This window comes from Saccopteryx bilineata, chromosome 3 (genome assembly GCF_036850765.1).
Source record: "Saccopteryx bilineata isolate mSacBil1 chromosome 3, mSacBil1_pri_phased_curated, whole genome shotgun sequence".
Taxonomy (NCBI): domain Eukaryota; kingdom Metazoa; phylum Chordata; class Mammalia; order Chiroptera; family Emballonuridae; genus Saccopteryx; species Saccopteryx bilineata.
Window position 1 is genome coordinate 259,999,654 of NC_089492.1, and position 26,582 is coordinate 260,026,235.

The window sequence follows — 26,582 nt, forward strand, 5'->3', positions numbered from 1 at the left end:
CTGCCCACTATGAAAGCTGGAACACCCACTAGTGGGCAGTAGGGACCAGGTTGACTACCACTGGCTAGACCCTGGTGGGTATCTTAGTTGGTTAGACTGTTGTCTTGATACGCCAAGGTGCTTGGTCAGGGCACATGCAAGAAGCAACCAATGAATGCACAGCTGTGGAACAGCAAGTCAATGTTTCTCTCTCTCTCTTTCTATTTCTTCTCTCTCCCTAAAATCAATAAATGAATAAAAAAATTAAAAAGAAAACATTGCCTACTCCAAGGTCACGAAGATTTACACTTATTTTTTTTCTTTAGGAGTTTTAGCTCATAAATTTCAGTCTTTGATTCATTTTGAGTTAATTTTAATTTTTATATGAAGTATGTTTCATTCTTTTTTATGTGGATATCCAGTTTTCCCAGCACCTTTTGCTGAAATGACCGGTCTTTTCTCATTTGTATTTTGGTAGCCTGTGGAAAATAAACTGACCTGAAATATACAGGTTTACTTTTATACTCTTAGTTCAAATTACTGTTACAGTATAGTAAGTTTTAAAATCAGAAAGTATGAATTTTCCAATTTGTTCTTTTTCAAGATTGTTTTGACTATTGTAGGTCAAATACATGTGTATTTTAAGATCATTGTGTTCCTACAAATAAGCTGACTGGGATTTTGATTGGAGTTGTATTGAATCTGTAGATCAATTTTGGACATATTGCCATCTTTTTAAATTTTTTTATTTTCAGAGACAGAGAGAGAGAGTCAGAGAGGGAAAGATAGGGACAGACAGACAGGAACAGAGAGAGATGAGAATCATTAATTTTTTGTTGTAGTACCTTAGTTGTTCATTGATTGATTTCTCATATGTGCCTTGACCAGGGGGCTACAGCAGACCGAGTGACCCCTTGCTTGAGCCAGCGACCTTGGGTCCAAGCTGGTGAGCTTTGCTCAAACCAGATGAGCCCACGCTCAAGCTGGTGACCTTGGGGTCTCAACCCTGGGTTCTCCGCATCCCAGTCTGATGCTCTGTCTACTACGCCATCGCCTGGTCAGGCCATATTGCCATCTTAATATTAAATTTTTCCAGCCATGAACTTCAGGATGTCTTTCCATCTTTTATTCCTGTTAACTTAAGGAGTTAAGTGTGGGATTTAAATAAAAAGAAGTAGAGCTGTGGTATCTATAGGCCCATGTATCTCTGGATGTTCTGAATGTTTTAATATTTTCAATTATTTCAATGTGTCTTCAAGTAAGATATTCATTGGAATTAAGTTTATTGTTATAACTTCATGGTAGTACTAAGCATGGCTGTGGTGCTACAAGGATGAATAAAATGTCACTGCCATTAGAACTTCAGGTCTAGTGAGAAAATCATTTATAAACAGAAAATTTCATATGATATATGATACTAGGTTCAGATATCAAGATTTCTTGAAAGTTTTTGGCTTCTTCTACATTTGTAAAGCTCTTCTTTTCTCCACAACAGATGATTATAAATTGTGTATTAGCATATCTTTCACTGTTGCCTAGTTGTGATTGCTTTGTACAGAAGTTAAAAAAAGTACTGTAAAGGCTCTTAAGACTTTGAACTTTGGATTGCTTAGTATCAACAATACATTTTTAATGAATTTTGAGGATTTATAAATTAATAATGACAAGAAAACTTTAGAATCAGCATGCCTTCTAAAGTTTGAAGGAAATAAATAACATTCAAATAAAGCAAAAAAAAAAATTTATAAAATTCTCTTTAGCTCTCTGGACTCACCACTTACCATGTCTCTCCTCATTCTCTCTGTTTTTATTTGTTTGTTTGTTGTTGTTTTTTATAGCGACAGAGAGTCAGAGAGAGGAATAGACAGGGACAGACAGACAGGAACGGAGAGAGATGAGAAGCATCAATCATCAGTTTTTTGTTGAGGTGCTTTAATTGTTCATTGATTGCTTTCTCATATGTGACTTGACCGTGGGCCTTCAGCAGACCGAGTAACCCCTTGCTCAAGCCAGCGACCTTGGTTCCAAGCTGGAGAGGTTTGTTCAAACCAGATGAGCCCGTGCTCAAGCTGGTGACCTCGGAGTCTCAAACCTCTGGGTCCTCTGATGCTCTATCCACTGCACCACTGCCTGGTCAGGGCTCTCTGTTTTTTTAACCTAGTCATATGAACAGTTCTCTTAATGTCTTACTCTCAGATGTCTATGACTTTAGCACCAGAATCTTTAGATTTGTTTATGTCATGGCTCTATTTGGCAGTTCTTTTGAAGCCTCTGAACCCCTTCTCAGAATAATATATATTTTTAAAGGCATAAAACAGAATATACAGGATTAAAAAGCAGTTACATTAAAATAATTATAAAAATACTATATCAAGTTTGTGATACAGTAATCTATGCTTCCTTGGTAACATAAAACAACAAAATTTAATATGGTTACTTTAAATAACAAAAGGAGAAATAAGAAATGAGTAGTAATGAGTGACATTTTGAGATAAAACTATTAGTGGAATGGGAAACAAACTGATTTTTAGGTATCACTAAACTGTGGTTTGTTCCTTACATTCATAATAGAAGGAAATACTGAATTTCAGCATTTTCTTCCTTCTCAAGTACAAGCCATTTTCCTCTGCCTAAAATTGTTTTTATTCCCCCTTCCTTCTACTGTATCTGATCATGATCCTCCTCAAAGATTCAGCTTGTCTTAGCACTGTATGGTGATTATTTACTTGCCTGTTATATGCTAGTCACTATTCTAGGCATGTAGACTCTATCAGCAAACAGAATAGATAAAAATCCATGTCTTCAAGGAACTTAGAGCTTTATGGGAGAATAACGATAGACAAAATAAACACTTAAGTTATATAGAATGTGAGACTATTATAAATGCTGTTGAAAAGTTAGTGTTGACTGAAGTCAACAGGTGTAGATTGCAATCTTTGAAAGAGTAAGGTAAATTTATAGAGAAAGTGAATTTTGAGCAAAGACATGAAGATGGTGAGACTTAACCATGCAGATATCTTTTCTATCTCTTATCACACTTCAGACTGAGATTTCCTTTTTATTTGTATTATTAGTGCCAGCATTGTGACTAAGCACATGGTCAACCCTTGATGAACTGTCATTAAGAAAGGGGCCTTTATGTATCTGGTTAAACTTCTTGACCATAATCTATTATTTAACCCAGCAACTTGGAAAGTGACACATGCTGAATCATTCAAACTGGCTAAACTTCTCACATTTGGGGCAGATACAAGATGGAGAAAAATTGCTGGGTAATGATGAAATAATTCTTAAGGTGAAATTATTTCAAGATTTAGGAAAAATAAGATTACTAAAATCCCATAATGCATGTTAGATTTATAGAAGAATCACATGGTAATTGCATGATAGAATAAGTTTATTTGTTTTAAAAATAAATTTTCTATTTGTTTGGAAGAATTCTAAGAAGGAATATACGTCATAAAATAATCATTTTTACAAATCAGTACTGTTCAACATTGATACTCAAAAACTAAATTGGGCTCAGTGGACCCTGATGGTATACTGAGGGTTACATAAAATATATATGAAATAGTCCCTCCTCCAAAATTTGACCACATATTGTTTTTTGTTATTTTTTTCCCTGATAGAGACAGGGAGGAAGCAAGATGAGATGCATCAACTTGTATTTGTGTCATTTTAATTGTTCATTGGGCTTCTCAGCCATCAATTGTTCATTGATGGGGTTCCAGCTGAGCCACTGACCTTTTGCTTCAAGCCAGTGACCTTTGGCCTCAAGCCAGTGACCATGGGATCATGTTGATGATCCCAACTCAAGCCAGCAACCCTGCATTCAAGCTTATAAGCCTGCAATCAAGCTGGATAAGCCTGTGTTCAAGCTGGTGACCTTGGGGTTTTGAACCTGGGTCTTCAGCATCCCAAGTGGATGCTCTATCCACTGCACCACCACTGGTCAGGTACCATCACATATTGTTTTGTATTAATCTTATTTTTTTCACCTCTTACAACTTATATCAAAGAAGAAGCACACAAATATTTGGCAAATCTTAAATTTTAAAGGCTGAAAAATTTAAATCTAGCACACTTTTTTAATTATTGAAGTTATATCTACTAAAGACAGCTTGATTAATTCTAAAGACTTTATCTTTCACTTAACATTTGCTGAATTCCTACTTTGCACAAGAAAAGGCAAAACTGAATAACAATAGCCAAAATATTTTTAGTGAAGCTTATTATCAAAAATAAAATGCCAGAACATGTTATACCTGAATATAACCTATTATCTACCCAACAACTGGGAAAGTAACACATTCTGAATCAACCAGACTGGCTAACCTTCTCACACTTTGGGCAGATATAGATACTCATAAATTTTTCCATCTTACTCAAATACTAAAGTAACAAGAATGCAAAAGAATGATTGAGCCTTGCCTGTGGTGGTGCAGCATGGATACAGCATCAACCTGGAACACTGAGGTCATCTGTTCAAAATCCTGAGCTTGCCTAGTCAAGGCACATAAACAAGCAATGAATGAACAAGTAAAGTGAAGCAACTATGAGTTGATACTTCTCTTGCTCCTCCCCCCATTCTAAAATTAATAAAATAAATCTTTAAAAAAAAGCGATTGAGTAACCTAGAAGGATCATGCAGTAATGAAATTATACAATAATCATAACTATTATCCTTCAGTTTTCTTATTATGTTGCCCAAAGTAGTACATCTTTCTTAAAATTTTTTATTTATTTATTCATTTTAGAGAGGAGAAGGAGAGACAGAGAGAGAGAGAGAGAGAGAGAGAAGAGAAGAAAGACAGAGAGAGAGAAGGGGGAGCTGGAAGCATCAACTCCCATATGTGCCTTGACCAGGCAAGCCCAGGGTTTCGAACCGGCGACCTCAGCATTTCCAGGTCGACATTTTATCCACTGCGCCACCACAGGTCAGGCCCAGTAGTACATCTTTCAAGAAGGCATAATAAATGTCTCTAGGTGCCATCTTAAATCTTTTTTCTTTTTAAGTTTTCATTGAACACAGTTGAGAGTTTAGATTATTTCTGCTCATAATGATAAAGAAATGAAAATTGACAGGAAAAGGGCTTACTATTTTCAGTGGAATCAGAAAATGAACATAGAGACAACGCTAGACTCTAATTATGATGGTTAAATTGAGTTGAGTATAACCTAGAGTAATTTTCCCAAATCAAGGAAATAGTGAGTTAATGATACATTTCTAAGGACAAAAGACATGTGCTATTCTCATCCATTTAGTCATTCAGCAAGGTCTTCATCATGCAGTATTTTGTGACTAGAATCATCACAATTTTTTCTAGAAAATCATGTGACCAGTATTTTTCATCCTTTAAGATGTTGGTGCACCAAAAGTCACTTGATGTGATTTGTAAGTGGACAGATCTTAAAGTCTTATGTGTATACAAAAGTGTTTATAAGGAAACGGGTGCTATAGAAATGAAGAAGTTAATTGGATTCATCATTTCATTTGGTGTTTATAAACCAGATATGAAAATATTTTTCACAATTAGATTGCAAAGATGGCTGACCATTCTTCAACAAGAATTCTGAGACATCAAAAATTTCAGAAGTGACCAGGCGGTTGTGCAGTGGATAGAGCGTTGGACTGGGATGCGGAAGACCCAGGTTCGAGACCCTGAGGTTGCCAGCTTGAGCGCGGGCTCATCTGGTTTGAGCAAAAGCTCACCAGCTTGGACCCAAGGTCACTGGCTTGAGCAAGGGGTTACTTGGTCTGCTGAAGACCCGCGGTCAAGGCATATATGAGAAGGCAATCCCAATCAATGAACAACTAAGGTGTTGCAACACGCAACGAAAAACTAATGATTGATGCTTCTCATCCCTCTCCGTTCCTGTCTGTCTGTCCCTAACTATCCCTCTCTCTGACTCTTTCTCTGTCTCTATTAAAAAAAAAAAGATTTTTTCAGAAGTATAATTTTTGAAAATAGAAGTACAAGAACTAGAAGTAGTATAATTCTGGAATCTATTAAATATAGATTTTAAATTGGGAATCAGTATTGGCCTTTTGATAATAATATATAAGAAAAAGAACCAGAATTAGAACATTTTAGAAATTGAAAACCCAGAATCAGTATTTACAAGACAGATGTTTGTTTGTTTTAGTTTCATGTATGACAGTTCATAAGAAATTAGTTACATTCAAAAGATCCTGACAGATTTGGTATATGTACCTTCAAAACCAAGAAAATCTGAATTTAGTAGATATGATTTGTATTATATATAAAATATAGAAAATTTGGGTTTGCTATTATTTCCGTGAACCGTTAATTTTAAACTTGTGAATTGAGTTTTGATATTTCTTTTTATGATTTATTTTCAACTTTTATGAAAACCAAGTGTAAAAGTTTTTCCTATTTTGAAACTCCTAGCTGAATCTAGTCAAGATCATTGTTTTCATTTTTAGTGCTTGATTTCTGTAGCATCTACATTTTACATTGTTCTTGGCAAGTTTATATCCAGCTGGTAGACTCATCAGCTGACATGCAGTGGCCACTTTGAAATGATAATGTGGAAGAATATCCCAGTAGTGGCTGGCTGCTAAGTTCAAGTATCTGAATAAGACTAGGATCTGAAAAGGCCTGCATTATACTCTGATATTCTTGGCAGTTTGTTGAACAACTTTTTTTCTTCCCATTTCAGCAAATATTTATTTTTTATTTATTTATTTATTTTTTGCATTTTTTTTTTTTCTTTTGAAACTGGAAACGGGGAGAGACAGTCAGACAGACTCCCACATGCACCCGACCGGGATCCACCCGGCCCGCCCACCAGGGGGCGATGCTCTGCCCATCCTGGGCGTCGCCATGTCGCGACCAGAGCCAATCTAGCGCCTGGGGCAGAGGCCACAGAGCCATCCCCAGCGCCCGGGCCATCTTTGCTCCAATGGAGCCTCAGCTGCAGGAGGGGAAGAGAGAGACAGAGAGGTGCGGCGGAGGGGTGGAGAAGCAAATGGGCGCTTCTCCTATGTGCCCTGGCCGGAAATCGAACCCGGGTCCTCCGCACGCTAGGCCGACGCTCTACCGCTGAGCCAACCGGCCAGGGCTCAGCAAATATTTATTGAATACTTGCCCTGTGTCTGACATTGTGCCTATCACAGTGAATATAGAAATGAGTTTCTACCCTTAAGGAACTCATCATTTAAGACATACAGACCTTTAAATAATGTTAAGTGCAATCCATGGTCTAAATGTGTGAAATGTATAGAGATCTTGTAGAGGAAGAAAGTGATGAATTCCTGTAAATAACATGTGAGCTAAATTTTGAAGGGGGAATAAGTTTGGGTGGACATTATAGGCAGTAGTATTATAGGCAATGAGATCAACACGTAGGGCAGGCACAGATGTATGAAAGAATGTGGTATGCTTAAGGAACAATAAGCAGATAATTTACATCAGGCACAAAGTGTGAAGATTTTGTAGATGAGAGCTGTATTTTCCCTCATTGATAAATATTGCCTGAAAAAAGTAACCTAGAAAAATTAATGAAATAATAGAGGCAAAGACTAAACTTTAATTCTGTCACTGAGGTTATTGTTAAACTAGGGATGTGCATTGTATTTCTGTTTCTGAAATGCATAGCTCTCTCCCTTCTTTCCTTTCTTACCGTGTGTGTGTGTGTGTGTGTGTGTGTGTGTGTGTGTATGTGTATGTGTGTGTATGTATATATATATATACTTGTAGACAGGATAACTGAGGAAGAAAGGGACTAAGACCTTGATTCAGGTCCTGGCCTTCATATCCTTGGATAAGCAAACCACTTTTATCTTTCCGAGGTTTGGTCTTCTCATCTGTATAATATGTGCAAACTTGATCTATGGTTGTCAAAATCCTTTTTTCAGGGAGTACGTGCTCTTATGTATTTTTGAATGTGCGGTTTGAGAACTTGTATCAAAAAGTAAGAAAGGATAAATAATTACAATAAATGGTGACAGAATAAGCAATAAGATTTATCTACAGACCATTGCTTCCCAGGATGCAGTTATTTTATCAAATGTGTTCAAGCAGTTTGTCTTTATAAATTGTTTCATTTACCATTTAGAGTTATGAGGTCCCAGGACGCAGAAACTACAGTATCTTTCTTTATATGTAAAATTCTATTAGACTTGAATGTTATATGCTGTTGAAATTATCATATGTGTTCAATTAAAAATTAACATATATAAAAAAATGTGTTTAGTTGATCATTTCTCTTCTTAATTTGGCCGTGACAGAATTTCTTGGATTTGGCTTCTTCAGATTGTGATTTTTCTCTCTCTAATAATTTAGTTATAAATGGACTTTTTACCTCATATGAACTTTACTTTTTTTCAGTTTAAAACTAGTGTTTCTTTCATGCTACTTTTGTTGTATCTGCAAATTGTTTGCTTTTAAAGCAGAGGCTTGTAACAATCTATTTTAATGTTAGAGTTGTGATATACTATTAATATAACTTATTTCTTTACTTCTAGGGGTCCTACTGGGCAATAGACACCAATCCAAAAGAAGAGGCGCTGCCTACTCGGCCAAAGAAGAGAGCACGATCTGTAGAACGGGTAAATGCTCTTTATTTAGTTTGTCATGGGGTTATTATGTCAGAAATACAGACTTTAGGAGTTCATTTTTAGTACAGCAAGTATAACCATAATGAAGGTAATATTTTACGTTTATAACATTTTCTATTTTTCCAAAACACTTTTAGATTCATTATGTTATTTGAACTTAACAACTGTTTGAGTGAGTGGGCAGTTTAGGAGTTAAGTAAAAGGTTTTTGTGATTAGGGCACAACCGTTGTCTGAGACTTGAATCCAGGTCTCTTGAGTTTTAATTTGGGACTCTTTTCCTCTGGCATCTCCAACATTAAGGACTGGGTTAAGTTAACAATACTATTCCCTTTCACTGCATATAGTCTAATTATATTGAATTTCTCTGATTGCTTTCAAAATGCTTTATCCTGTTTTCAATCATGTTATGATTATTTTATATGAAAAATCTCTTAAGTATGTGTGTTTTTGTAAGGTGACTCTTACTTATAAATTTATGGTTAAAAATTAATTTGTGGTCCTGGCTGGTTGGCTCAGTGGTAGAGCATCGACCCAGTGTGTGGAAGTCCTGGGTTCAATTCCCAGCCAGGGCACGGAGGAGACAAGTGCCCATCTGCTTCTCCATCCCTTCCCCTCTCCTTCCTCTCTGTCTTTCTCTTCCTCTCCTGCAGCCAAGGCCCACTGGAGCAAAGTTGGCCTGGGCGCTAAGGATGGCTCTGTGGCCTCTGCCTCAGGCGCTAGAATGGCTCTCTGGTTGTAACGGTGCAACACCCCAGATGGGCAGAGTATTGCCCCCTAGTGGGCATGCTCGGTGGATCAGACAGATGCACATGTGGGAGTCTGTCTCTCTGCCTCCCCACTTCTAACTTCAGAAAAATACCTCCCCCCAAAATATTAATTTACAAGAATGAAGAAGAAAAAGCAGTTCTAGTTGCTATCCTATGCTGTTTATTGTAACATAGTTTTAGTCAGCACTTTGTCCCCAGACATGAACTTACTTTCCTTTTAGCTTTCTCAGTGTACATCTCCAGCATCTCAGCTGTCTCTCCCTCTAACTCTCTCTCCTCCCCTCCCTCCTTTTCTCTCTCTCTCTCTCTCTCTCTCTCTCTCTCTCTCTCTCTCTCCCTCTCCCTCTCCCTCTCCCTCTCCCTCTCTTTCCCTCCACCCTACTGTTCCTAGAGGCCCACCTCAAATATAAACTATTTTGTGAAACTTTTTCCTCATTTATTCATTTGCATTCTTATGGAAATTTTACTGTGTTCTTTTAGAGGACTTCTCACACTTTGTCAAAATTATTTCCATATTTGTCCTTTTTACTGGGCTGTGATCCCCTAAGAAGAGAGAAAATGTATCTCCCGCTTAGTGATTTTTCACTGTTTATAATAAGTATCAGTAAATGTTTGCAGAACGAATCAGGTCAAAGGGAGTAAGATAAAATGCTGAAAACTGCAAACATTTGACTAAATAAATTTGTTCTAGACTCCCTGTAATAAAAAGATAGTTAATAGTAGAAAACAAATTTAATTAGATATGAATGTATAGGACTGGGAAGCAGACAGGCAGTTGAGGATAAGGAAGGGATAAGGGTCTGGGGCTTTTAAAGGGAGGAAGACAGTTCACAGGAAGGTGAGGAGCAAATGTTTGGTAAATAAATGTTTGCTCTGCCATGCAGATAAGTCTCTCAGATATAAAATGTTATTTCTGATAATAATTCTCCAACTGGTGCGGGACACCTTTCTAATTTCTTTTAGGCAGTTAGGAGGAGGTGAAAAACATTTCTGGTTCTGCTAGGTCTTTATTGCCTTCAGCTCAAAATAATCTACATGCCAAATTGGCACATTCTACATTGACTTGTTCTGAACTCCCAGTGCTGAGTAGATGGAGTCGCAGTAGTCAAGTTTGTGAAAAGGTAATGACCTGGGCTAGGGATGTATATACCTAACTGAGAAAGTTCTCCAGAAAATTAACATGGTATCAGGTTTCTAAATACCTGTAATTTTGATTAATGCTGTCATTTTAACAGTTTGATTTGACAGGTTTTTGTTCGGTGGATACTATGTCAGACATTGTGCTAGGATATTGTGGGGTATACCAAGAAAAAAGAGACATGATTAAGACATATAATTCTAGCATGAGGGCAAAGTATGTATGTATAGAAAGTATTACAAGAAAGATATAAAATACCATTGTGTACAGAATGAGACTTGTTTTAGTGGGACTATCTGGGAAAGATTCATGGATTATGTGACTTGGCTTTCAGATGGAGACAGGCAGGGCAAGGTAGAGAAGAGCATTCACTGAACACATACTATTTCTTTAGTATTGGCAGGCACAATTCTAGGTGCTGGGGAAATGACAATTAAGAAAACAGACATTTTCTGATCTCATGAAGTTTATATTCTGAGAGGTGGGGTGAGCAGTAAAGCATGAGATAAGAATCCTTGGTCAAAGATACGATAAAGAGGTGGAAAATTTACTTCCTTTTGACTGGGTGAGTTTTCCCTCTTTCTCATTAATTTGCATTATTCTTGCCATTCATTGAGAGAGAGAGAGAGAGAGAGAGAGTTTGTGAAAGCATACCTCTTATTTTGTAAGCGTGGAGCTAAGTGTTGGGGGAATAGAGGCAGATCTATACTCGCTCCTTATGAAGCTTTTGCTTAAGCAGAAAGATAAACTGATAAGTTGACAGTAATGTTGCTTGTTGTTGCAGTATAATTAATAATTACTCATTTATTCTCAAAATAGCATTTAGATGATAAATTATGTGGTTACCCTAAATATAATGGTAGTCTTTTTAATTTATTGATTTTTTTGAGAGAGAAGTATATATTTGTTGTTCTTATTTATGCATTATTTATGCACTTATTTATGCATTTATTGATTGATTCTTTTATGTGCCCTGATCTGGGATTAAGCCTGTAATCTTGGTGTATTAGGATGGTGCTCTAACCAACTGAGCTACCTGGCCAGGGCAAGATGAAGGTCTTGAGAACTATGGGACCATATAGCAGAGAGGTGTAATTTAGTCTATAGAGAGTCAGGAAAGGTTTCCTTGAAGAACTGGTATTTCAGTGAAGTCCTGTTAAATGAACAGAAATATGGCAGATAATGAGGGTGGTTGACAATGTTGTGGAATATGCAGAACTTATATTTGGAAGGCTAGTAGTTAAAAGGAGTACCCAGATTGTCAAGGAACTGACAGGTTAGTATGACTGGAACATAAAGTTCAAGAAGGACAATAATTTTTTATTTTTACTTTTCCTATCCTATTAGTTTCTATTTTTATATTAACAAATGGCTATTCTTTTTGACCTTTTACATTTTTAATTTGTTTTAAAATAATTTTTTATTTTTTAATTACAGTAGACATACAATATTGTATTAGTTTCAGATGTACAACCAAGTGATTGAACATTTATATAATTTACAAAGTGATAACCCTGATAAATCTAGTTTTTACCTATCTGACACCATACATAGTTATTACAATATTATTGACTATATTTCTGATGCTGTGCTTTACATTCTCATGACTATTCTGTAATTACCAGTTTGTACTTCTTTTTTTTAACTTCTGTTTTGTTTTATTATTTATTTTGTTTTATTTTATTTTTTTTTGTGACAGAGACAGAGAGAGGGACAGATAAAGACAGACAGACAGGAAGGGAGAGAGACCAATTTGTACTTCTTAATCCTTTTTTTTTTTTTTTAAAGAGAGAGTCAGAAAGAGGGATAGATAGGGACAGACAGACAGGAATGATGAGAGATGAGAAGCATCAATCAGTTTTTCGTTGAGACACCTTAGTTGTTCATTGATTGCTTTCTCATATGTGCCTTGACCGTGGGCCTTCAGCAGACTGAGTAACCCCTTGCTCGAGCCAGTGACCTTGGGTCCAAGGTGGTGAGTCTTGCTCAAACCAGATGAGCCAGCACTCAAGCTGGCAACCTCGGGGTCTCAAACCTGGGTCCTTCCGCATCCCAGTCCGACACTCTGTGCACTGCGCCACCGCCTCGTCAAGCTTTTATTGCTTTTTATTTTGTATTTTTCTGAAGTTGGAAACAGGGAGGCAGTCAGACAGACTCCTGCATGCGCCCAACCAGATCCACCCAGCACGCCCACCGGGGGCAATGCTCTGTCCATCTGGGGCGTGGCTCTGTTGCAACCAGAGCCATTCTAGAACCTGACGCAGAGGCCACAGAGCCATCCTCAGCACCTGGGCCAACTTTGCTCCAATGGAGCCTCAGCTGCAGGAGGGGAAGAGAGAGAGACAGAGAGGAAGGAGAGGGGGAGGGGTGGAAAAGCAGATGGGCGCTTCTCCTGTGTGCCCTGGCCAGGAATCGAACCCTGGACTCCTGCATGCCAGGCTGATGCTCTACCACTGAGCTAACCGACCAGGGCCCTTAATCCTTTTATCTTTTTCACACATCTGCCCAAACACCCCTCTCATCTGGCCACCATCAAAAATGTTCTCTGCATCTATAACTTCGTTTCTGTTCTGCTTGTTTGTTTATTAAGATTCCACGTATAAGAAAAATCATAGGACATTTGTCTTTCTCTGACTTGTTTCCCTAAGCTAAGCACAATACCCTCTAAGTCCATCCATGTTCTAGAAGGCAAGATTTTATTTTATTTTTGTGTATGACTGAGTCGTATTCCATTGTATTATATATGCACTACTTCTTTATCCATTTATCTATTGATGGACACTTCGATTGCTTTCATATCTTGGCTAGTTTAAATAATGCTGCAATGAAGATATGGATGTTGTATGGCCAGGAGCTGCCATTGTGGCCATTCACATGCAGGTTCCCATTGATTCGGGCAGACGGTAAAGAAATGGTGGAGTCAGAGGATGGTGGGCCATTCTGTTTATTGGTGTCTCACCAAGACAGGCAAGCCACAAGAGAAGCCAAGGAAGACATGAAGGGCAGGGGATCAGGGAGGCCCCTGCAATGATGATAGCAGGAACTGAGAGAGAGCAAGCTTCCGGTCTGCCCCACTTTATAGTATAGAAATCAAAACCTTTTAATCCAATATACAAACAAGGAAGTCTCTGATACAAAGTCACTTATCTGAGGCATAATGGGATTCCTCATAAGAGTGCACCACCCATATCATGCAATCAGTCATGGGTGTGGGGAAAACCTCAGGCTATAACGACCTGGCCTGCTTACAGCCTGTCCCCCACACCCAAAGCAAACTATAAGTGAGCAAACATATATATCAATTTACAAACTTATTTGACCAACAGATGTATATGTCTTTTCGAGTTAGTGTTTTGGGTTTCTTTAGATGAATATCCAGAAGTAGAATTGCTGGGTTCTTCTGTGTCTCTTGTTATATATAGCTCTTATTTTAAAGTCTGCTTTCTCTGATGTAAGTATTACTATCCTTGCTTTTTTCTTGTTTTAATTTTTATGAGATAACTTTTTCCATCCTTTGATTTTCAATCTGTGTATGTCTTTTGATCTGAACTGAGTCTCTTATAGACAGCATATGTAAGGATCTTATTTTTAAAAACTACTCAGCTGCCATATGTCTTTTGATTGTAGCATTTACTCTATTTGCATTTAAAGTAACTATTGATAGGCATGTATTTATTAACATTTTATTGTTCATATATGTGGTCTTTTTACTTTTTAAAGAAGACCATTTAACATTTCTTAAAATACTGGTAGGGTGGTAATGAACTCCTTTAGCTTTTTCTTGTGAAAGTTCTTTATCTGTCCTTAGATTCTAAATGATAATTGCTGGGTGAAGTAATTGTGGTTGTAGTTCCTTGCTTTTCATTACTTTGAATATTTTTGTATTAACCCATTCTGGGCCTGCAAAGTTTCTGTTGAAATATCAGCTGACAGTCTTATGGATCCCTTGTAAGTAACTAACTGCTTTTCTCTTGCTGCTTTTAAGATTCTTTTTTCTTTAACCTTTTTTGTATTTTAATTATGATGTGTCATGGTGTGAGCCTCTTTGGGTTCATATTGTTTGGGACTTTGTGTGCTTTCTGGACTTGTACATCTATTTCCTTCACCAGATTAGAGAAGTTTCTTCAACTAGGTTTTCAATTTCTTGCTCTCTATCTTATCCTTCTGACACCTCCATGATGCAGATGCTGGTACAGTTGAAGTTGGCTCCTTAAATTATCCTCATATTTTTGTATTATTTTTCTTTTTGCTGCTCTGATTAGATCTTTTCTGCTTTCATATCTTTCAAATTGCTGATTTGATCCTCTGCTTAAGCTACTCTACTGTTGAGTCTGTGTAATGTATTCTTGTTTCAGTTAGTGTATTCTTTATTTCATACTGGTTCTTTTTTTATGTTTTTTTTTAATCTTCATTTTTATGTTTTCTATCTCTTTGTCGAAGTTCTCACTAAGTTCATCTACTCTTACCTTAAGTGCATTGAGCATTCTTTTCCCAGTGTTTTGAACTCCGCATCTGGTAGATTGCTTGTCTCTGTTTTATTTAGTTCTTTTTCTGGAGTTTTGTTGTGTTCTTTCATTTGAGACATGGTTCTTTGTCTCCTCATTTTGGCAGCCTCCCTGTGTTTGTTTCTATGTATTAGGTACAGCTGCTATGTCTCCCAGACTGGGTAGTGTGGCCTTTTGTGGTAGGTGTTCCGTAGGGTCTCAGTAGCAGTTTCCCTGGTTATCTGAGCTGGGCGCTCCATATGTACCTTTTGTCTGGGCCAGTGGTCCCCAACCCCCGGGCCGCAGACCGATACCGGTCCGTGGGCCATTTGGTACTGGTCTGCAGAGAAAGAATAAATAACTTAAACTATTTCTGTATTATTTATATTTAAGTCTGAATGATGTTTTATTTTTAAAAAACGACCAGATTCCCTCTGTTACATCCGTCTAAGACTCACTCTTGACGCTTGTCTCGGTCACGTGATACATTTATCCATTCCACTCTAAAGACCAGTCCATGAAAATATTTTCTGACATTAAACTGGTCCGTGGCCCAAAAAAGGTTGGGGACCACTGGTCTAGGCTGTGTTCTCTCTTCTGTTATAGTGAGTCTTGCTGTTGGCACATCAATAGGAGGAATTTTCCCCCAGGTCCATCTGTTGCGAGGAGCTGCGGAGAGGCTGAGACCACAGAGCAGGACTTCCGTCAGCAGGGCTGTGATGCCTGATGATCTGCCCCTTGAGGGGTCACTGGTAGAGGTGGTTGGGTGGTGCTCCAGCAAGGCCTGAAGCTGCCCACCAGGTAGGTGTATTAGATCAGGGACCTCCTGAGAGATACAGATCAGATCTGCTGCCTCCAGTGCCCTGCCACATGGGCCCTGGAGAGGCCGTGTTGCAAACTGAGGCTGGCTGCCACTAGTGCCAGGCTTAGGGCCACTTATGGGGCTCACTGAGGACAGATGCTGCTTATTTGGGTTTTGAGAAATTTTAGGAAAATCTATATAGCATGAGTCAAGACAGGCAACTTATATGGATAAGCCACTGGAAAGAGCTTGGGTGAGGGGTTGTCTGCAAGCTGGAGTCTCAGAATCACTGTGGTAGGGCAAACAGTGTTAGCCAGGTTGATGGAGACTCAGATACGGTGCCCACCTACCGACTCTGTGGCAGGAGGGCACTCAGCAAAGGAACTGTGGCCTCTGTCAGCACTTTTGTTGGGGAGGAGGCTGCCCCTGCAGTTCCCAGCTTGATGCCAAACAGTTCAGTGCCTCCCTGTGTGTCCGTGGATCTTTTGAGCTGCTGCCCAGCTCTGGAGCTCAGAACAAGTGAATTTGAATAAGTGTGTATACAGACCCTTTAAGAAGAACATCTGGGACTCCAGCAGACCTTTATCTCACTGAGCCACAATCCCCACTGGTTTTCACAGCCAGAAGTTCTGACTTCACAGCATTGGAACCCTGGGCTAGGGATGCCTGATGTGGAGCTGGGACCCTTGACTCTTGGGGGGACTTTCACAACCACATGAGTGTGGGACCATCTTGGTTTGTGTCTTTACTACTATGACCAGTCTTGGCTTATCTTCTTTTTTATATCCTTAGTGGTAAGACTGCTTATATGTATATATTTTTTAAGTGAGAGGAGGGGATATAGACAGACTCTTGTATGCACTGAGATTCACTGAGCAACCCCCATCTTGAGGTGATACTTGAATATCAACTGAGCTATTCTCAGCTCCCGGGGCTGATGCTTGAACCAGTGGAACCACTGGCTGTGAGAAGGGAAAAGAGAGAATGAAGGAGAGGGGCAGAAGAAGAAAAGCAGATGATTGCTTCTCCTGTGTACCCTGATTGGGGAGTGAATCCAGAACATCTATCTACATGCTGGGCCGACGCTCTAGCCACTGAGCCAACTTCCAGGGCCAATTAAACTTCTGTTGAGCTACATTTCAGGTGGTTCTGAATGATGGATAGTCCGTAGTTTAATTGTAATTTTGATGTGGTTTTAAGAGGCTGCATATATTGCATTTACCTACTCCACCATCTTGACTGGAAACTTGATATTTTGCATTTTGCTTTTTAATTTGGCCTTATCTCTTCAGTTCTACCAAAGGATATATTGCTTATTTGTTAATTAAAAGCACCCTATCCACAGGAAGCTTCTTAGGGTAGATAAAGAAAAGCAAAATTAGCATGATACTGCCCATGTTTTTTTTTAAAGACTGACAAGCAGTTAATACTATTCCAAGAGAACTGGAAGGAATTTAGGTTTTAGGCAGTTCTTTGTTAAAGAAATGCTTTGAGAGAGTCAGTGCTCCAGATTAGTGTAGTTTATCACTTTTATTATACTGATAATCACAAAACATACTCTTTTTTGTTCATTCTTTGCCTCCCCCCCCCTTTTTTAGAAAACTTAAACTATATGTCTTATTTTGTGTAGTTATTCATTGCCTATAGGAACCTGTTATGCTAAAGTATTGATTCTCAGTGTGTGAATCCCTTTTAAGGGATCCACAAGGTAAAAACTATGTTCATAGTCCTGGCCAGATAGCTCAGTTGGTTAGAGCATTGTCTCGAAGTGCAGAGGTTGCTGGAGGGATCCCTGGTCAGGGCACATGTAGGAACAGATCAGTGATTCTGTCTCTCTCTCCCTTTCCTCTCTCTAAAATAAACATTAAAAATAACAACAACCATGTTCATAAGAATGCTAAGATGCTCCTTGTTCTTTTCAGTCATAAATGTTCTTGAGGTTATGTGACCTAAGATTTTGCTATAGATTGAAAGCAGAGATAGTTTTGAGAATCTAATGGTTTTCTATTAAGCCAAGCATTACAGCAATAATAATAAAAAAAACCACTGTAGAATAATCCTATTATTTTTTGTTTTGGAAACTATTTTTCATACAAAACAATATTTATGTTAACATGGAATGCATTTATTGTTGTTTTAAGTGAATTAATACATTTTGTCTCTATTTTAGTTTCTAAAAGATAAATATCAATAGGTATAACTTACATAAACAAAAGCTCTTTGGGATCTTCTATTATTTTTTAATAGTGTGAAGGGATCTTGCAACCAAAATGTTTGAGAACTATTGTGTTAAAGGAAATTTCATTCTATCCTAGGAGACATTTTTTTTTCTTTTTTCCTAGAACAATGAGACATTTCTTTTGAGAAAGGAAAAGATAACTGTCCTGATTTGAGTTCCTCCAGAAGTAGACAAGGATTGAGTGCAGGTAGTTTGAGGGGTAATCCTAGGAAAGTATGGCAATTATCAACTCAATTACCACTGTGAGCACTTGGGAGTCAGTCCCACCGGGAACTCTGGGAGGCAGTTTAGAAGTATAAAGCAACAAGCTGGTGTATTTATTTATCAACTCTTTCCCCCTCATTGAATGAGTGATGCTGCTAGGGATATTAGCTTTTCTATATACTTCTGGCTTGCACTGCACAAAGCAAAGCATGCTCCTCAGCCAGAAAATACCCTCAGCCAGAGAGTTGCAGATGTTTGTAAGTATGCAGCCTTCAGAGTATAGAAATGAATGTGGAGGGAACTTGGTTGTGTCCTGGCAGTGTTTGCTGTATGCCTTGCCTTTTCTGTTGGTAGAGTGTGTATGTGGGTAGCCTTGTTTTTTAATTTTTTTTCACAGCCTTCTGCATTTTCGTAGTTATGACTTATTTCTTAAATTGGATCCCACCCCCACCACAAACACAGGAAATTTTTTAAAACAACACCTTTTGTTTCTTCAGGGGCACAGCTATTCTTCTTAAATATTAGACTGAAGGGGCATCTTTTGGATTATTTTGTTTCTTATAATTCAAAGACTCTTTTTGGTCATTGCTTAGTATTTGCCTATGTGCCTCACTCAAGTTTTAAAATACAAGTAGACAAATTTAGTACTGTTAAGGAAGTAGTCAAAAAGGCTGTATGTAACTGTTGCTTATGGATTGTGAAGTCATGTTTATTATGTTTCTGTTGTATGCTTAGCACAGGTAAAGTGCTTTGAAAGAATTGTAAATAGGATAATGCTCTGCTAGTAATACACAATTTCTCAACAGTGGTGAGTGTGAAGTAAAGCTGGTGGTAGGAAAAGGAAATTCTAAAAAAAACCCCCTATAAATTGTATTATATTTTACCAACATTTAGTGATCTTAAGGGGAAATTGTCTAGTCTTTCACCCCAAAGTATGAGAAGCTATATGGCTTTTGTAGATACCCTTTTTCAGATTGAGGACATTCTCTAGTAAATCTATACTGCTCACAAAAATTAGGGGATATTTCAAAATGAATATGAAGCTATAAAATATCCCCTAATTTTTGTAAGCAATATAGTTTGAGGTATATCTGAAAAACCAATAAATAAATTAGAATACTAAAAATCTAAAGAATCTAAAAGAAGATAGGAAAGGGTGAAACAAATGATTTAGATCTAAATAAAACAATATCAACAGTTACATTAATATTAATTGTCTAAACATGCTAACAAAAAGGCAGAGATTGTAGAGATGCTTAAAAAGCCAAGTCTTGGCTAAATCAGCCTACAAGAGTCACAACTTCAGATACACAGGCACAGATGAGTTGAAAGTAATATATGGAAAAATATATGCTGTGAAAACAGTAAGCATATATTAATAAGATAAAACAGACTTTAATATAGTATATCAGAAATTTTAAAAACAATACTAAAAATTTGATAAAGAATACTTGATGAAGGCATAATTTTAAATGCAAGTGGGACTGATAACAGAGTTTTGAAATACATGAAGCAAAGGCTGATAATTAAAAATCAGTAAAGACCATTGGAATACATTGTCAAATGCCTTGATCTAATTGATATCAGAGAACACTATACCAAACAGCTGTATAATACGTATTCTTTTCTGATACTTAGATATTCACCAAGATATATAGCACATGTTAAGCTATAAAACAAGTCTTATTAAATAGATAAAGGTCGAGTAGTTAGCATGAAATCACACAACGCAGGCTTGCTTCTTTCTGTGAGTAGGATAAATGAGAATTAAATAGTGAAGCAGTAATCTGGACTTCTATGACTGAGTTGAGGTAGAGGAACCTGAGATTTGTAGCTTTCTAAAGTAATCTTGTATTAATTTAGGTATAGCTAAGTTGGCTGGCACCAGATTTGAGGCACAGACTCTGTAGTTCTTCCACTTGTTTTTCTGAAGCCCCTTTCCATTGTCACCCCACTGTCTATGTATATCCAGCACCTAAGTGCTATATTCTGTCTTCCAGAGGCGACCTTGTCTTTTCCTTTTTTCATTTCAGTCAAGATACCTGTTCCCTGCCTTTGTAGATTACCTGATGAAAAATACTTGTGCTGAGGAATTGAGTGATAAATAGATTAATCTTAGAAATTGCTTTTTCTTAGCCAGTACGATCTTTTAAAAATGCATGTTTGATTGGGATCATATGTGGGACAAAATTTTTTTGCAAGAGGGAGAATTGTTCACGTGACTAGAATCATAGCCACAAATTGTTTATATTTGTTCTTCGTTAACTTTCAACATTGAAGTTAAACTCTCTTGAAAGGATACCAAAGCAGTAGAAACTGTCTCTTAGGAGAGAGAAAGAGAGAGAGAGGGAGGAGTTGTCACAATATCCAAAATTCTAAATTTAGAAAACCATCTATATTTATTCTGACATTCATGCTGGCTTTATAAACAGTTCATATGAAGTTGCGTATTTAGGATATTGTTCAGTTTCAGTAACAAAGGAAGTGAAAACCCGAGAGGCCTAAACCAGAGAGATTTATTTTTCTCATGTAAAAGTCTGAGCTGATAGTGGATCAGATGGACAACCAGCTCTGTTCCACAAGGTTGTTCAGATGTTCATGTTCCTTCTAAGCTTGTCTTCCCAGTGTTTCCCAGTGATTTAAGTTCATTTTCAGAAACAAAGTACAAAACTAGGTGTTAGAGAATTTGATGAAATACCTTCAAATTGTGTTAAAGTTGCTGGATATATGAGCTAATAATTATTTATTTTCTTGTATTTTAGGCCTCAACTCCATATAGCATAGATTCAGATTCTTTGGGAATGGAGTGTATTATTTCGGGAAGTGCCTCTCCAACTCTGGCAATCAACACTGTGACTAACAAAGTAATTACATTTTTTAAAACACTTTTGAAATGTCATTGAGTAATACATACATTTACTTTGCCTTTATAGTAACAATAGAGTTCTAATGGTTGAGTTTAAAGATGATATAGATTTGGCTAGCCCCATAGGTAGCAGCTTGAACCAGTCTTCCAAGGTATACACAAGTTAGGAGAAATGATTTTTCTGGAGAAATTGGAAGGTGCTTATTAGGAAGTTATATAGTAAATCCTTGACACTGTCAGTTCTCATTGATAGAACTTTTCTATCACCATTTTATTGCAGCACTTTGTTCAAAATCATTGATTGCCTCTCTAAATGTATGATTGAAGAAAAGTGTGATTTGGAAATTGTCAAATTCCCAGGGAGTCAGCAAAATCAAAATGGACAAACTCATAGAGTTCATTTGAATGGTGGTCATCCTGTTTCAAGATATTCAAGTCTAGTGACATATGCAGATGTAGTATGTGGTAGTTTGCTGCATTTTTCTTTTCTTTCTTTTATTTTTTATTTTATTTTTTTGTATTTTTCTGAAGCTGGAAATGGGGAGAGACAGTCAGACAGACTCCCGCATGCGCCCGACTGGGATCCACCCGGCACACCCACCAGGGGCGATGCTCTGCCCACCAGGGGGCGATGCTCTGCCCCTCCGGGGTGTTGCTCTGCTGCAACCAGAGCCACTCTAGCACCTGGGGCAGAGGCCAAGGAGCCATCCCCAGCGCCCGGGCCATCTTTGCTCCAATGGAGCCTTGGCTGCGGGAGGGGAAGAGAGAGACAGAGAGGAAGGAGGGGGCGGTGGAGAAGCAAATGGGCGCTTCTCCTATGTGCCCTGGCCGGGAATTGAACCCGGGTCCCCCACACTCCAGGCCGACGCTCTACCGCTGAGCCAACCGGCCAGGGCCTTTTCTTTCTTTTTTTAAAGCAAGAGTCAAAACTTTGTACTGACTTGCTAGATACCTAGTGGGATGCAAATGTCTGTTCTTTATAGGGTAATTTTTAATCTCCTATCTCAAAACCCTGAAAAGCCTCTGGGAATTTCATGAGGCAGTTCAGTCCATTTCATCTGTTTCTTCCTGTACTAGACCACAGCACTTTGAAGCTGGATGTTTCTCACACTTCACTTTTACTTTCTCTCTTTGTTGCTCTCATCTTCTCCTCTCCTCCTTGCTTTTACCCTCTCTTCTCTTGTTCTTTCACTTGTTCTTGCCTCAGCTCTGTCTCTTTCTCTTCTACTTTATCATGACACATAAACAAACGCGCACACACACACATATATGTATATACAATTGCACTAATATAGTATGCATAGGAATTTTTATTTGTAGAAAGACAGTGAATAAACAGAAGACTGACTATAAATCATAGTGACTAATCAAATTTCCAATTTAGAAAGGAAACTGGCAGCTGAGGTGTAAAGTACTGATTTCTTTCTAAATATCAATTTGTGGAATGATTTCATCAGAATCACTTAGGGGAGGTGTGAGGTGTGTGTGTGGGAGGGAGGTGTGGTGGTAATTCCCAGATTCCATTAGCCTATCAAATAAGTTACTTTATCCTTATGGATAAGACCCAGGAATTATCTTTTATGTATGTATGTATTGAGAGAGAGAGAGAGAGACAGAAAGGAAGGGAGAGAGATGAGAAGCATCAACTCATAGTTGTGACACTTTAGTTGTTCATTGATTGCTTCTCATATTTGCCCTGATTGGGGGGGCTCCTGCCAAGCTAGTGACCCCTTGCTCAAACCATTGACCTTGTGCTTAAGCCAGGGACTATGGGGTCATGCTGATGATCCCAGGCTCAAGCTGGCGACCTCAGGGTTTTTTTATTTTTCCTTTTTTTTTTAATTTTTATTCATTTTTTTTTAGAGAGGAGAGAGAGAGACTGAGAGAGAGGAGAGAAAGACAGAGAGAGAGAGAAGTGGGGGAGGAGCTGGAAGCATCAACTCCCATATGTACCTTGACCAGGCAAGCCCAGGGTTTCGAACCAGCAACCTCAGCATTTCCAGGTCGATGCTTTATCCACTGTGCCACCACAGGTCAGGCGACCTCAGGGTTTTGAACCTGAGTCCTCAGTATCCCAGGTTGACGCTCTATTCACTGAGCCACCATCAGTCAGGCAGGAATTCGTACTTTTAAAAATCATTGTTAATGGTGCCCAGCCATACTTGAGAATTTCTGGTGAAGCAGATGGCTTGGGAATCAGAAATATCCAATACTAGTTTTTGCAGTAGTCTAAGTAAGAGGCTGGGACCTAAACATAGATAGTTGTGGCTATTAGGAAATAGTAATGCTAGGACTTCATGACTAAATAATTTGGGAGTCAAAGGCACTGGAGCTTCTATATATGATGAAATAGCTAGGATAAGCTTAACTCTTCTATCTGTATAAAATGCCACTCCTATCACCAATAAAAAAAGAGAATGAAGGCAGTAGAGAACTAAACCAAGACTTCATCATCTGTGATCCCAATAAAAAGGGAAACATATTGAAATAAGCCATGCAGATTTTCCTTTGGGAAGTTTCCCAATTCTCAGTGCATGACAGAGAGGCTGAATAGAAAGCAGCTGTCTAGAGTAGTCACTGAGCTGGAGACGGAAACTGGAGTTCGGGACTACTGAACAGTCAGGGCTTGAGGACTAAGACCCTGAGAAATCACAAAAGTGAGTTCAATCTTTTGAAAGCAGTATCCACTTAAGGCATTTGCTAACACCTACCCTGCATGTGCTTGTGTTTAAACATAACAAATCAAATAGATTCTTTCACTAGCCAGAATTCAGCAGTCTTACAGAGAAGGGAAAGACAAAAATTGTAGTTTGTGGATCATTAAGGTAGAGGGAGCCATGATAAACAGCCAGGCTTTTAAATTGATGCCTCAGAAGGGTTATACAAATCAAAACAGTCTGGTCTTCAGTTGTTCTTAGGGTGGAACGCTAACATTATTCTACTTGCCAAAAGAAAGTGAAATCTTTTCTGTGAGAAGGTAACATCATCCTGAGCTTTTGCAAGTTTTCCTGAATTAAGGTCTCACCTTCAGTCAAAATTTTTAGACATTTCAGGTAATAGGATCAAATAGTTAAATACAAAAAGGAGGAAAAGTGTAAACATCCACAAGTGATCATAACTGACTAATATGTTGAAGAAAATAGATGAATTATAGAAAGTTTATTAGAGAATTGTAATTTGTATGGATGAATTAAGAGGAAACAGTAGAACTTAAAAAATAATAAATGAAGAATTCAGTAGATGGGGTTAACAGGTTAGACACATAGATGAGAGGATTAATTAATTGGAAGATAGAGCAATAGAAAACATACAGATTGAAACAAAGAAAAAAATGATGGAATATTCAGAAGAGCTTAAGAGAGAAAAAAGCTTAAGAGAGAAATGGGATGTGGGAAAGTTCCAACAAACTTTGCAGGGAAAGGGAATAGAGAAGAAGCAATATTTTAATTTTTAAAACAGAAAAGAATAATGATACAGATTCAAGAAAGTTTTGAGAAAGTAGAATTAATGAAAAGAAAACCTTCTTAGGCAAATAAAAATTAAACTGTTAATAAAGATAAAGAAGAAAGAAAGAAAAAAAAAGATAAAGAAAAACTTAAAATCAGAGGGAAAAAACCAGGCAACTTTAAAGGAGCAACAATAAATCTTACACCAGAATGAAAATTTTAGTGTTGAAAGGAAATACCTGCCAATCCAGAAGTCTAGTTAACATTTCTGTGAAAAATGAAGGTTAAAATAAGTAGGTGGGGTTTTTTGTTTGTTTTTGTTTTTTTGACAGAGACAGAGAATCAGAGAGAGGGACAGACAGGAAGGGAGAGAGAAGAGAAGCATCAATTCCTCATTGCTGCTCCTTAGTTCATTGACTGCTTTCTCATATGTGCCTTGACTGGTGTGGGGGGTAATAGTAGAGCGAATAACCTTGGGCTCAAGCCAGTGACCTTGGTCTTCAAGCCAGCAACCATGGGGTCATGTCTATAATTCCATGCTCAAGCCAGTGTCCCCAAGCCCAAGTTGGTGAGCCTGTGCTCAAGCCATCGACCTCTGGGTTTCAAACCTGGGTTTTCCTTGTCCCAGTTTGAAGCTCTATCCACTGTACCACCACCTGGTCAGGCTAAATAAGTAGATTTTTACAAAAACAGAATCTGAGAGAATACATTACTAGTACACCAGTAGTAAAAGATTAAAGGGAGAGTTAATTTTTCCTATACAAGAAAAATTATCTTGTGCAGGAAAGAATGAAGAACACAGAACAAGTATGTATGCCAATAAATATGTATTGAGTGTTTAAAACAGTAAAAGTGCCGTTATATAACACAATGCTTTTGAGTCTAAAATACTGTAGAAATTAAAATACATGACAGTACGCATATAAGGCAGGAAAAAATATATACAGTTAATGTGTTTGCATTGCATAGGAAGTGGTAAAAAAAAATACTTTTTTTTGTATATAAGTTTAGGACATGTAAAATCTAGGGCAGTGTTTTTTTTTTTAATTCTTTTTTTCTTTTTTTCAGAGAGAGGGATAGACAGGGACAGACAGACAGGAACAGAGAGAGATGAGAAGCATCAATCATCAGTTTTTTGTTGTGCGTTGCACCATCTTAGTTGTTCATTGATTGCTTTCTCATATGTGCCTTGACCATGGGCCTTCAGCAGATGGAGTAACTCCTTGCTTGAGCCAGCGACTTTGGGTCCAAGCTGGTGAGCTTTGCTCAAACCAGATGAGCCCGCGCTCAAGCTGGTGACCTCGGGGTCTCGAACCTGGGTCCTCCACCTCCCAGTCCGACGCTCTGTCCACTGCGCCACCACCTGGTCAGGCAAGGGCAGTGGTTCTTAATGCTTCGTCATACATCTGAATTACTGTGAGGGCTGTTAAAACCCATATTACTGTTCGTCCCAGTCTCCCCACTCCTTACCTTGAGATGTCTAGTTTAGTGGGTCTGTATTGGGTTCTTAAAATTTGTATTTTTAACCAGATTTCAGATACTGGTTATGTTATCGGTCCTACTTTCATACCTTATGAACTACTGCTGTAGTTTACTACAGGAATAATAAAAGAATATATAGCAAGTAAGGAAAAAGAATAAATCCTTGGCTAATTCAAAGCAATCAAGAAAGATTAAAAAAAAATAAATGAACTAAGAGGTGAAAATATCAGAAAAACAATATTTAAATCAAATTACATTAGGAAATACATTAAATGCAAATGAACTAAATATTTAATTTAAAAGCCAGTTTTCAGACTGTTTGAAAAAATTAAAATCCAACTATGTGTTGCTTATAAGAAACATATTTAAATTAGAGGTCAACATACCATATTTCTCCATGTATAAGATGCACCTTAATTTTGGGGCCCGAAATTTGAAAATAAATGTATTACATAAAGTTATTTTTTTTTAATTTATTTATTAAATTTAATGCAGTCACATTGATAAATCAGGGTACATATGTTGAGAGAAAACATCTCTAGATTATTTTGATATTTGATTGTGTTGTATACCCCTCCCCCAAAGTTAAA

The 26,582-nt window shown here is 37.9% G+C and overlaps 1 protein-coding gene across 3 annotated transcripts in view; it reads left to right on the forward strand.

The window, feature by feature from the left end:
* FOXJ3 (forkhead box J3) overlaps window positions 1-26,582 on the forward strand; it is a 168,126-nt gene that overhangs the window by 93,859 nt on the left and 47,685 nt on the right. For 2 of the 3 annotated variants that reach the window (XM_066269480.1, XM_066269479.1), the window contains exons 5-6: window positions 8,471-8,554; window positions 20,961-21,062. In XM_066269480.1, the coding sequence (XP_066125577.1) occupies window positions 8,471-8,554; window positions 20,961-21,062 (186 nt within the window). The remainder of the gene's footprint in view (window positions 1-8,470; window positions 8,555-20,960; window positions 21,063-26,582) is intronic. The other variant, XM_066269481.1, reaches the window with a different exon arrangement.